The 12,475-nt window shown below is 48.3% G+C and overlaps 1 protein-coding gene across 1 annotated transcript; it reads right to left on the reverse strand.

Moving 5' to 3' along the window:
* Nucleotides 1-9,854: 9,854 nt before the first annotated feature.
* Nucleotides 9,855-12,017, reverse strand: LOC130516571 (uncharacterized). Its single transcript, XM_057017701.1, has 4 exons — nucleotides 11,418-12,017; nucleotides 11,069-11,280; nucleotides 10,840-10,954; nucleotides 9,855-10,532 (listed from the first exon to the last, which is right to left on the reverse strand). Exons 1-4 carry the CDS (start codon nucleotides 11,880-11,882, stop codon nucleotides 10,347-10,349), a joined length of 978 nt encoding a protein of 325 aa, XP_056873681.1. The 5' UTR covers nucleotides 11,883-12,017; the 3' UTR covers nucleotides 9,855-10,346.
* Between the last annotated feature and the right edge of the window lie 458 nt (nucleotides 12,018-12,475).

Raw genomic sequence — 12,475 nt, forward strand, 5'->3', positions numbered from 1 at the left:
GAACAACCCCAGGTTCTCTTTCAGCACTGTGGCCAAATTAACCAAGAGTCACAGTGTTTTAGATCCACGTATCCCTTCTTCCCTTAGTGGTGAAGACTTCATGAGCTTCTTCACTGATAAAGTTCTAGCTATCAGAGAGAAAGCTAACCAGGCCATCCCTACAACTGGACCATCACCAGATGTGCCGACTGTGGGAACATGCAGGGTCTCCAACGAGCCCTTAAGCTCCTTCAGCCCTATATTTTTTCTGAGGCGTCATCGCTAATTCAGAAATCCAAGACCACTACGTGTCTTTTAGATCCCATCCCAACACACCTGTTGAAGGATGTTCTACCACTGATAGGCAGTTCTATCCTGGACCAGATCAATGGTTCTTTAGTGTCAGGTTATGTACCCCGGTCCTACAAGGTGGCAGTGATTAAGCCGTTGCTTAAAAAACCATCACTGGATCCTGACGTATAGCAATTATAGGCCAATATCCAACTTTCCTTTTATCTCTAAAGTTCTAGAGAAGGTGGTGGTGACTCAGTTACTGGAGCACCTGCAGAGGAACAGCCTGTTTGAGATGTTTCAGTCGGGCTTTAGAGCTCACCACAGCACAGAGAACAGCACTTCTTAAAGTCACTAATGATCTTCTCATAGCTTCCGATCATGGACTGGTCTCTATGCTGGTTCTGCTGGACCTCAGTGCTGCTTTTGATCCAGTTGATCACAGCATCCTGTTACAGAGACTGGAACATGTGATTGGGATTAAAGGGACAGCACTAGACTGGTTTAGATCATACTTATCTGATAGATACCAGTTTGCCCATGTCCACGGCGTTCCCTCCTCATACAGTAGGGTTAGCCATGGAGTTCCTCAAGGTTCCGTACTCGGACCAATCCTCTTCACATTGTACATGCTTCCCTTAGGGAACATTATTCGGCAGCATGGGATAAATTTTCATTGTTATGCTGATGACACTCAGCTCTATTTATCCATGAAACCCGAGGAGACAGAGAAGTTAGTGAAGCTCCAGACCTGTCTTAAAGACATAAAGTCCTGGATGTCTTCAAATTTCCTCCTCCTTAACCCAGGAAAAACTGAGGTCATGGTGTTTGGTCCTGAACCTCTCAGGGATAGATTAGATCACATGATCACTCTAGATGGTATCTCATTAACATCTAGTCTCTCTGTGAGGAATCTAGGAGTAACTTTTGATCAAAATCTCTCCTTCAACTCACACATTAATTAGTCTCTAGAAGTGCCTTTTTTCACTTGAGGAACATCTCAAAGATCAGGAAGCTACTGACCCACCATGATGCTGAAAAGTTAGTCCATGCATTTGTTACTTCCAGGCTGGACTACTGTAACTCCTTATTATCAGGGTGTCCAAACAACTCTTTAAGAAGCCTCCAGTTGATCCAAAATGCTGCAGCCAGAGTTCTGACAGGTATTGACAAAAGAGATCACATAAGTCCTGTAATGGCGTCGCTTCATTGGCTGCCCGTTAAATTTAGAATTAGAATAACTTTTAAAACCCTTCTTCTGACCTACAGGTCCTCAGAGGCCTAGCTCCATCCTACCTGGAGGAGCTAGTGATACCCTATCAGCCCAATAGACCGCTCCGCTCTCAGAATGCTGGTCTACTTGTGGTTCCCAGAGTTCCAGGAGTAGAATGGGGGGCCGAGCATTTAGCTACACCCCCCTGCTTTGGAACCAGCTCCCTGTCCAGGTACGGGAGGCTGACTCCATCGCTACTTTTAGATCAGACTCAAAACCTTCCTCTTTGAAAAAGCTTACTGTTACTAATTCAGTAGTTCCAGTTACTATCATAGACAGACAAATTATCACACTTAGGGGGTCGTCTAATCATTAGGTCACATTCTAGCTATGCTGTTATAGGCCAAGGCTGCCGGGGTCCGGAAACATGATCACCTGACAGGCCTCTGTCACTCCACTGGGTCTGGTTTCCTCTCCTCCTCTCCTTTCTCTCTCCATCAAGCAGACTAGAGTATATGCTGATCTTGTGTAGTTTTTCTCCCCCCCCCCCCCCCCCCCATCTATTTGCAGGTCAGGTACTGCCATCATGAGCTGCATAATGACCTCCGGCCCCGCTGAAGTGATTGTGCATATTTTTTGTGTGTGTTTGAAGAGAAGTCTCCTCTCAGAAGGGATAGAAGCTCCTCTCCCTCTCCTCCTCTCCTCTCCCTCTCTCTTTCCTCCTTCTCTCTTCTTCTCCTTCCTCCTCCTCTCCTCTCCTCCCCCTCTCCCCTCCCCTCCTCTCCTCTTCCTCTCTCCTCCTCTCTTTTCCTCCTCTCCTCTCCCTCTCTCCTTCCTTCCTCGTCCCTCCCCCTCCTCCCCTCCCTCTCCCTTCCGTCTCCCTTCTCCTGAGAAGAGGAGCTCTCCTCTCCTTCTCCTCTCCTTCTCTCTCTCCTCTCCTCTCCTCCTCTGACTCCTCTCCTTCTCTCTCCTCCTCCTCTTCCTCCTCTCCTCTCCTCCCTCAGAGACCTCTCCTTTCCTCTCTCCTCCTCCTTCTCCTCCGGCCTCTCCCTTTCCTCTCTTCACCTTTTCCTCCCCTCTCCTCCTCCTTCCTCTCCTTCTCCTCCTCCTCTCCTCTCCTCTCCTCTACCTCCCCTTCACTCTACCTCTCTCTCCTCTACCCCTCTCCTCTCCTACCTATCCTATCCTCTACCTGTCCTCCCTCCTCTCCTCTCTCTTTACCCAGCCGGCCATCAGCAGGAGGGTCCCCCTACATGAGCCTGGTCCTGCTCAAGGTTTCTTCCTGTTAAAGGGGAGTTTTTCCTTGCCACTGTTGCTTGTCTGGGGTCAGGCCCTGGGATTCTGAAAGCGCTTGAAACAATTTTGATTGTATAAGACGCTATATAAATAAATAAAATAAAGATTGATTTGATAAGCGCACATTCGCGCACACTCGAACGTAATGTTTTTTAACGTAATATTTAGAAAGGTCTAATGTGTGTGTGTCTGTGTGTGAGTGAGTGTGAGATTGAGTGAGAGAGGGTTGGGTTAGGGTTAGCATTAGGGTTCGGGTTAGCATTAGGGTTGGAGTTAGGGTTAGAGTTAAGGTTGGAGTTAGGGTTAGCATTAGGGTTCGGGTTAGCATTAGGGTTAGGGTTGGGTAGGTTGGGGTTGGAGTAAGGTTGGAGTTAGGGTTAGAATTAGGGTTAACATTAGGGTTAGGGTTGGAGTTAGGGTAAGGGTTGGAGTTAGGGTTAGGGTTAGCATTATGGTTAGGTTGGGGTTAGGGTTAGGGTTGGAGTTAGGGTTAGGGTTGGAGTTAAGGTTGGAGTTAGGGTAGTGTTAGGGTTAGCATTAGGGTTAGGGTTAGCATTAGGGTTAGGGTTGGAGTTAGGGTTAGGGTTGGAGTTAGGGTTAGGGTTGGAGTTAAGGTTGGAGTTAGGGTTAGTGTTAGGGTTAGGGTTAGGGTTAGCATTAGGGTTAGGGTTAGGGTTGGGTTGAGTTAGGGTTAGGGTTGGAGTTAGGGTTAGCATTAGCATTCGGGTTAGCATTAGCATTAGGGTTATCATTAGGGTTAGGGTTAGCATTAGGGTTAGAGGTCTAATGTGCATGTGGTGTGTCTGTGTGTGAGTGAGTGTGAGAATGAGTGAGTGAGAGAGTGTGAGATTGAGTGAGTGTGTAAGTGAATGAGTTCCTAAAGCATACACGCACACACACGCGCACATTCGCGCACACTCGAACGCAATGTTTTTTAACGTAGTGTGAGTGACTGTGTGTGAGGGAGTGTGAGATTGAGTGAGTGTGTAAGTGACTGAGTTCCTTAAACACACAGGCGCACTTACGCGCACACACGCGCACTTACGCGCACATAAGCGGACATGTGCGCACACTCGAACGTAATGTTTTTTTTAACGTAATATTTGGAAAGGTATATTGTGCATGTGTGTGTGTGTCTGTGTGTGAGATTGAGTGAGTGTGTAAGTGAATGAGTTCCTAAAGCACACACGCGCACTTACGCGCACACACGCGCACACGTGTGCACTTACGCGCACATAAGCGCACATTCGCGCACACTCGAACGTAATGTTTTTTTTAACGTAATATTTGGAAAGGTATATTGTGCATGTGTGTGTGTGTCTGTGTGTGAGATTGAGTGAGTGTGTAAGTGAATGAGTTCCAAAAGCACACACGCGCACTTACGCGCACACACGCGCGCACTTACGCGCACATAAGCGCACATTCGCGCACACTCGAACGTAATGTTTAACGTAATATTTAGAAAGGTCTAATGTGCATGTGTGTGTCTGTGTGTGAGTGAGTGTGAGATTGAGTGAGTGTGTAAGTGACTGAGTTCCTTAAACACACACGCGCACCTACGCGCACACGTGCGCACTTACGCGCACATAAGCGGACATGTGCGCACACTCGAACGTAATGTTTTTTTTAACGTAATATTTGGAAAGGTATATTGTGCATGTGTGTGTGTGTCTGTGTGTGAGATTGAGTGAGTGTGTAAGTGAATGAGTTCCTAAAGCACACACGCGCACTTACGCGCACACGTGCGCACACGTGCGCACTTACGCGCACATAAGCGCACATTCGCGCACACTCGAACATAATGTTTTTTAACGTAATATTTAGAAAGCTCTAATGTGCATGTGTGAGTGTCTGTGTGTGAGTGAGTGTGAGAATGAGTGAGAGAGGGTTGGGTTAGGGTTAGCATTAGGGTTAGGGTTTAGGTTAGGGTTAGCATTAGGGTCAGGGTTAGCATTAGGGTTCGGGTTAGTATTAGGGTTAGGGTTGGAGTTAGGGTTAGTGTTAGCATTAGGTTTAGGGTTAGGGTTAGCATTAGGGTTAGGGTTAGCATTAGGGTTAGGGTTAGGTTGGAGTTAGGGTTAGGGTTAGTGTTAGCATTAGGGTTAACATTAGGGTTAGCGTTAGGGTTAGGGTTAGCATTAGGGTTAGGGTTGGAGTTAGGGTTAGGGTTAGGGTTGGGTTAGGGTTAGCATTAGGGTTAGGGTTGGGTTAGGGTTAGGGTTTAGGGGTTAGGGGTTAGGGTTAGGGTTAGGGTTGGAGTTAGGGTTAGTGTTAGCATTAGGGTTAACATTAGGTTTAGCGTTAGGGTTAGGGTTAGCATTAGGGTTAGGGTTAGGGTTAGCATTAGGGTTAGGGTTGGGTTAGGGTTAGGGTTAGCATTAGGGTTAGGGTTGTAGTTAGGGTTAGCATTAGGGTTAGGGTTAGCATTAGGGTTAACATTAGGGTTAGCGTTAGGGTTAGGGTTAGCATTAGGGTTGGAGTTAGGGTTAGGGTTAGCATTAGGGTTAGGGTTAGTGTTAGCATTAGGGTTAACATTAGGGTTAGCGTTAGGGTTAGGGTTGGAGTTAGGGTTAGGGTTAGCATTAGGGTTATGGTTGGAGTTAGGGTTAGCATTAGGGTTAGGGTTAGGTTTGGAGTTAGGGTTAGGGTTAGGGTTAGGTTGGAGTTAGGGTTAGGGTTAGCATTAGGGTTAGGGTTAGCATTAGGGTTAGGGTTGGAGTTGGGTTAGCATTAGGGTTAGGGTTAGCATTAGGGTTAGGGTTGGAGTTAGGGTTAGGGTTAGCATTAGGGTTAGCATTAGGGTTAACATTAGGGTTAGGGTTAGGGTTAGGGTTAGGGCAGGCATGGGCAAACTAAGGCCGGGGCCACATGCGGCCCGTTAAACGTTTTAATCCGGCCCGCCAAACTTGAAAAATTAAATGAATAAACCTTGTTAATGTTAAATTTTCACTGCAATTCTGGTGTTTTCCCACTAGAAAAAAGACAGTCAGGAGGAGAGTGATGGTGATATCCTGAAGGATAACAGAACTTTCAGTGCTTTAAAATAGAAATGGTTATTAATTTTTTTTTAAAAAGGCACATTTTATTCATTTGATTTTAAGTGTTTTAAGACTCATTCCAAAGTCAGATATTTTGTTGTAATGCTTCTCTTCATTTTCATTTGAAATTAAAGCACATGTTTTCTCCATATCCCAAGATGTGTATTTTTTCTCCAATGAGGTGAGGTTACCAAAGCACTCCATCCATCCAGCTGCTCCTGGTCCGGCCCCTTTGTCAAATGTTAGAACCCATTGTGGCCCACGCATCAAAATGTTTGCCCACCCCTGACCTAGACGCATCTACACGATACCTACCAAATGGGTTAGAGTAACCCTAACCGCGGTCTTCTCATACAGCACATCTTCATGTCACCTCCAGAAGTTCTCTGACGACTCTGCTGCTGTCGGCCTCATCATTGATGGGGACGAAACGGAGTCCAGAGGACTCATTCAGGACTTTGTGGACTGGAACCTGTGGAACAACCTCCAGATCAACGCCAGTAAAACCAAGGAGCTGGTGGTGGATCTCCGCAGGCGTAACACTGTCCGCTGTCTGTCCGCCTCACATTTAGGATATCCAGATCCATCTGGCCATATCCCCCGTTAGCCGGTACCGGTCTGCCACCTGCAGGACCAGAGTCATCATGTAGGGTCAGAATTTAATGTTCTTGTATCTAATGTTCTACAGTTCATATGCAGTCAACAAGCTGCCAACCGGGATGGCTGGTTTAACGGGTAACGGGTAATTCTGCTGACCTCAGAGATAACGCCTTGCTCGTCTGTCTGGGCCAAGATGATGTTGCACCAGAAAGTACCAGAGGTCCGACCCCAGCAAGCCCGACTGGGACCGAAACGTTTGACAGAATACTGACATGAAAGAGAGGCCACGCCACCTTCTACCACTTTAAAACAGCAAACAGACACCAAATGTCCCCTGCAGCTCAGAGACAGCGCTGAAAAATCCAGATAATCTTGAGGTTTGCACCAACGTAACATTTGCTTGGCAAGCAAGAAATTATTATTGTTATAAGAAATGAATTTAGGGTTTTAAATATAATGAATCAATACTTGCAGACATGAGACATGAACATGAGGCTCTTCTCTGCCAATTCCAACAGAAAATCCAGTAATCTTTATTTAACCAACAAAACTGAAAATCATTCTGAGAAGACCAACGTCTGAGACGTCAGCATCAGTGCCGTGCAGCAGTCGCACTGACCGATGATGCGTCCTGTGAGGCTGCTGCGTTCTGTTGTCAGAGGTCTGCTGTGATGTCAGAGGCCTGCTGTGATGTCAGAGGCCTGCTGTGATGTCAGAGGTCTGCTGTGATGTCTCAGGTCTGCTGTGATGTCAGAGGCCTGCTGTGATGTCAGAGGTCTGCTGTGACGGCAGAGCTCTGCTGTGACGTCAGAGGTCTGCTGTGATGTCAGAGGTCTGCTGTGATGTCAGGTCTGCTGTGACGTCAGAGGTCTGCTGTGATGTCAGAGGTCTGCTGTGATGTCAGAGGTCTGCTGTGATGTCAGAGCTCTGCTGTGATGCCAGAGCTCTGCTGTGATGCCAGAGGTCTGCTGTGATGTCAGAGGTCTGCTGTGATGTCAGGTCTGCTGTGATGTCAGAGGTCTGCTGTGATGTCAGGTCTGCTGTGATATCAGAGGTCTGCTGTGATGTCAGAGGTCTGCTGTGATGTCAGGTCTGCTGTGATGCCAGAGGTCTGCTGTGATGTCAGAGGTCTGCTGTGATGTCAGGTCTGCTGTGATGTCAGAGGTCTGCTGTTATGTCAGGTCTGCTGTGATGTCTCAAGTCTGCTGTGATGTCAGAGGTCTGCTGTGATGTCAGAGGTCTGCTGTGATGTCAGGTCTGCTGTGATGTCAGAGGTCTGCTGTGATGTCAGGTCTGCTGTGATGTCAGAGCTCTGCTGTGATGCCAGAGCTCTGCTGTGATGCCAGAGGTCTGCTGTGATGTCAGAGGTCTGCTGTGATGTCAGGTCTGCTGTGATGTCAGAGTCCTGCTGTGATGTCAGGTCTGCTGTGATGTCAGAGGTCTGCTGTGATGTCAGCAGCTTGCGTCTCCCCTGACAGGATGCCGAGGGCGACGATGGCGGGCTGGAGCCTTGCGTGGCGCTGAGGCAGGATGATGGCCATCCCATAACTGTGCATCCGTCCTCTTTGTTCAGCTGGGCGACGACACTGTGAGGGAACTCTGTGTTTGAGTGTTGGGGACACACACAGGCTGTCACGGTGTGTGTTTGTGTGTGACATAGCACTCAAGTCTCCGTTCATGCTGCAGCGCTGCTCAGGGCTGAATATATTCTTCTCTTTCAACGCACCGATCTAGTTAGGCTGGTTATTAATGTTAATGTAAATAACCTGTCGTGGAATTTTTAGGCGTTTGGAGAAGAAAAACTATTAATCTAAGTTACTGCGTAGGAGATGGTTTTAATCCAGTCAGTCGGTCAGGACACACACACGGAAGCATGCGGAGAGATCTCTGCTCAATGTATACAGTTCTGATCTTATATAGTTGAAGGCTGAGGTGCAGACGTCTTCACAGCGGGTGTTCCGGCTGGTGCAAGAAGTTGAATGACTGAGGATGTCCCCCCCTCAGTCCTTTGACGCTGGTCTTCCTTCAACCTTTGTTTCCATGTAAATGAATGAGGAACCAAATGGATTCCGTCTGCTCTCCCAGTCTCCATCACACCCTTCCTTTTGTTCTCAATTTACATTTCACAATAGAATACCATTTCAATTTCCTCCTTTTGTATACAATTTACATTCCACAATCAAATTCCATTTCAAACCGTACATACGCAGGCTATGCTAGAATGCAAAGTTCTGTTTTCTGTTTATGTCGCATTTATGTGGTCTTTACTCTCCTCCCTGTCAGGGTTTTGGGGTTGTGGCGGTCTTTGTCCTAGGGGTGGTGTGAGGCACAATTGGTGGCAGCTGGCACTGCTGGCGGGCGCACCTGTAGGCAATTTACATCGTGCTGCCTATTTAAGCAGGTTGCCCTGCCTGTCAGTGCCAGGGTGTTCTGCTTGTCTTGTCAGGGTGTTTGTTTGTCTCCCTCATCGTGTGCTCCAGCTCCGTGTCTCCTGGAGGGCGGCTCCAGCTCCGTGTCTCCTGGAGGGACGCTCCAGCTCCGTGTCTCCCGGAGGGCGGCTCCAGCTCCGTGTCTCCCGGAGGGCGGCTCCAGCTCCGTGTCTCCGGAGGGCGGCTCCAGCTCCGTGTCTCCCGGAGGGCGGCTCCAGCTCCGTGTCTCCCGGAGGGCGGCTCCAGCTCCGTGTCTCCCGGAGGGCGGCTCCAGCTCCGTGTCTCCCGGAGGGCGGCTCCAGCTCCGTGTCTCCCGGAGGGCGGCTCCAGCTCCGTGTCTCCTGGAGGGCGGCTCCAGCTCCGTGTCTCCTGGAGGGCGGCTCCAGCTCCGTGTCTCCCGGAGGGCGGCTCCAGCTCCGTGTCTCCCGGAGGGCGGCTCCAGCTCCGTGTCTCCTGGAGGGCGGCTCCAGCTCCGTGTCTCCTGGAGGGCGGCTCCAGCTCCGTGTCTCCCGGAGGGCGGCTCCAGCTCCGTGTCTCCCGGAGGGCGGCTCCAGCTCCGTGTCTCCTGGAGGGCGGCTCCAGCTCCGTGTCTCCCGGAGGGCCGCTCCAGCTTCGTGTCTCCCGGAGGGCGGCTCCAGCTTCGTGTCTCCCGGAGGGCGGCTCCAGCTTCGTGTCTCCTCCCGGAGGGCGGCTCCAGCTCCGTGTCTCTCCCGAGGGCGGCTCCAGCTTCGTGTCTCCCGGAGGGCGGCTCCAGCTCCGTGTCTCCTGGAGGGACGCCCCTGTTCCCTGCGCCCTCTGCAGCCCTGGAGGGCTGCCTTCGTGTTCTTTGTGTGCCCCCTCCCCCCTGTAAATAAAGCTTGTTGGACCATTTTACCACTGTGTCCTGGCCTGCGTTCGGTCCTAGTCAACCCATCTGTGACACTCCCCATATCTTTGTCTTCTAGGCAGGTGTGGATTTGTGAGACAAATGTGTTTGCACTGTTTAAAGTTGTGCACAGTGATTCCAAATTTGAACATTTAGTTGAACTTTATTTAAATATTATCTGTTACAATCAAGCTTGGAAAGACAGAGCCAGCCCCTTTAGCAGGCAACAGGATTGACCAGCCTCCTCATTAAGACCAATCGAAATCACTTAATCATTTATTACACGTGTACCTAAGACTTCCAAAAAGTCAGCCCCCCGCAGCTTATTTAAAAAGCCCCTCAGATCTGAGTGACCAAGCAGAATGTGGGGGCTGCTTCATGAAGACATTAAAAGCAAACAAAAGATGTTTTAAATCAATAATGACACCAAATGGTGAAGCTCAAATCAAATCAAATGTATTTTGTACAAGTTAAAAGATGCACCGCTGCATTTTGGACCAACTGCAGTTTGTTAAAGCAGCATCTGGAGAAAGTTAATGTTGAGTAGATTCAGGTAATATAGACGAGCAATGATTCACATCTCATATTATTCAGGGAATAAATTCTACAGGACAGAAGCCTGCTTTTCTTCTGTGTCAATATTTGCCTCTTTCCTCCACATCCTGATCAGGTTCCACCCGATCTTCTTGGTACTCAGGCCAGAGCCGCTGAACAATCCTCAGAGCTGCGGGACGGTCAAAAAACTCAGTTCCAATTGTAATACAGTCCGGGCTGCTGATGGTGAGGCTGTCTCTCAATTTGTCTCTGCCAAAGGTCCACACCTAAAAAGAGCAGCAGCAGCAGCAGCAATGAGAAATGAGATTCAAACTGATGGTTGATGGTCAAAAATAAAATGCTGATGGTTTTAGAACTGGTCTGGGGTGTGTGTGTGTGTGTGTGTGTGTGTGTGTGTGTGTGTGTGTGTGTGTGTGTGTGTCTGTGTGTGTGTCTGTGTCTGTTTTGTCTTTTTGTAAATTTTAGAGAGACAAAAATTCTGAGGAAAAAAGAATAAGATGTCCCCAGATAACTGAGCAGTTTACATGTGGATAACCAGCTACAGCTCAGAAAAGAGTGCTGACTCAGGTTTACCTCATCGCCCACATGGAACGCGAGGGTGACGTTATCCCAAACAAAATATTTAGGGAACTCATTCCAAGGTTCTGCTGTCATCCTGTTTTCAGTATCAGCCCTCATCAAGCGGTACCTGCTCATAAATACATGAGTCACACCCAGACACCACCAACACCTTCCTCACCCTCCGTCACCCATTTTCTTGTTATAAATTGGGTTTCCACTCACAGTAAATAGGGGCACTGACCTGTGAGTGTCACACATGGCTTCAGCCTTCCAGATCATGTGGCCCGCCTCCTTGTTGTACCCGCAGACAGGACTCGCGTCATCAGTCAGCAACGGAAAGTGAGAAAATTCCCCATTGAGTTTTGGGCTATGGACCAACACAGCATACATGATCTCCTTTTTGTACATGGTGGTCTTGTATACCCTCATGACGGGCTTTTTACCGTCGCAAAACTGAGGACGATAAAGAACATTTCTATGGCAAATGTGTTGAGCAGCTCATCAGGACATAGCACGGTATTCCCATTGTGACACAATGTGCTTTTAGCTGACAACAAATCAAAGAAAGCCGCTGGGAATGTTTCCTCTACCTGCTCTCCGTAAGCATCCAGCACTTCTCTGAGTGTGAAGGTGAAGCGGAATGAGCCCAGTCTGGAAGTCTCTCTGAAGGCTGCAGAGGTGGCAAAGTCTGCCAGAAACCTTGGCTGCATTAGGCGTTGTTCCTCTGTGCGATCTGGGTAGGTTTCCTCCAGCATCCTGTCCTCAGCAGACTGGATGTCTTTAGGTGTCACCACCATGCTCCACCATAGGCAAGGGTCTTCAGACCCAGAACGGATCCCAGAACGGAAGCCCTTGTCAGCATGAATGCCCTCCAGGCCGACTCTGTTTGTGTCATGTTTCACATAAAACAGGTGAAACTGTGGACGAGGATAATCAGGCATGGTTGAATAAATGTAGCCGTTCTCAGCACGACGGTTTCTTAATTCCTCCAATGTCAGGTGTTCTCCCGGATAATTCTTTTCCTGAAAACCTCTCCAGTTTGTCGAAGATTCCATTGTACAATTAAAAGTGATGTAGATTTTTAAAAATAAATCGCAGGAATAAATAATCTCAGAGCCTGAAGCCTCTTCTGATCGAGAGAAAACGAAATGATAGTCTCCGCAAACAGCTGATAGCTGTCAGAACCAACAACCCCTCCCATTTCTCCCACGACATACTTGGTTTCATTATATTTTGCGTGCGGCTTCTTATGTAACTGGCCGCAACTAAACGTAGAATAATCAATAATGAATCGCTCAAAACAAATCAGCTGGAGACTCGACAGGTGGATTTCTCTCTCATACATCCATAACATCTGTTCAATATTAAAGATGAACTGCACGTTAATAATATGATAATAGCTCAACAGGGGAACTTTGGTCGCGATATTATCATCAAAGTTGTGCCATCCAGGCGTGGAACACAAGGCGCTCATGTTGCGACCTGTCACGACACCTTTAAAAATACCCTTGAACAGTGGTTGGAGACATGCAGACCTGCTCTGCTGGGGAAAACCTTTGACTCATGGCGTTGGTTGACATTGTTGTGTGTCTCCGTTGATGGGTGTGTCTCAATAGTTTCTCTTCTGACATTGATTTCCAGCCAAGAC

Source organism: Takifugu flavidus, chromosome 2 (assembly GCF_003711565.1).
Source record: "Takifugu flavidus isolate HTHZ2018 chromosome 2, ASM371156v2, whole genome shotgun sequence".
NCBI classification, from domain to species: domain Eukaryota; kingdom Metazoa; phylum Chordata; class Actinopteri; order Tetraodontiformes; family Tetraodontidae; genus Takifugu; species Takifugu flavidus.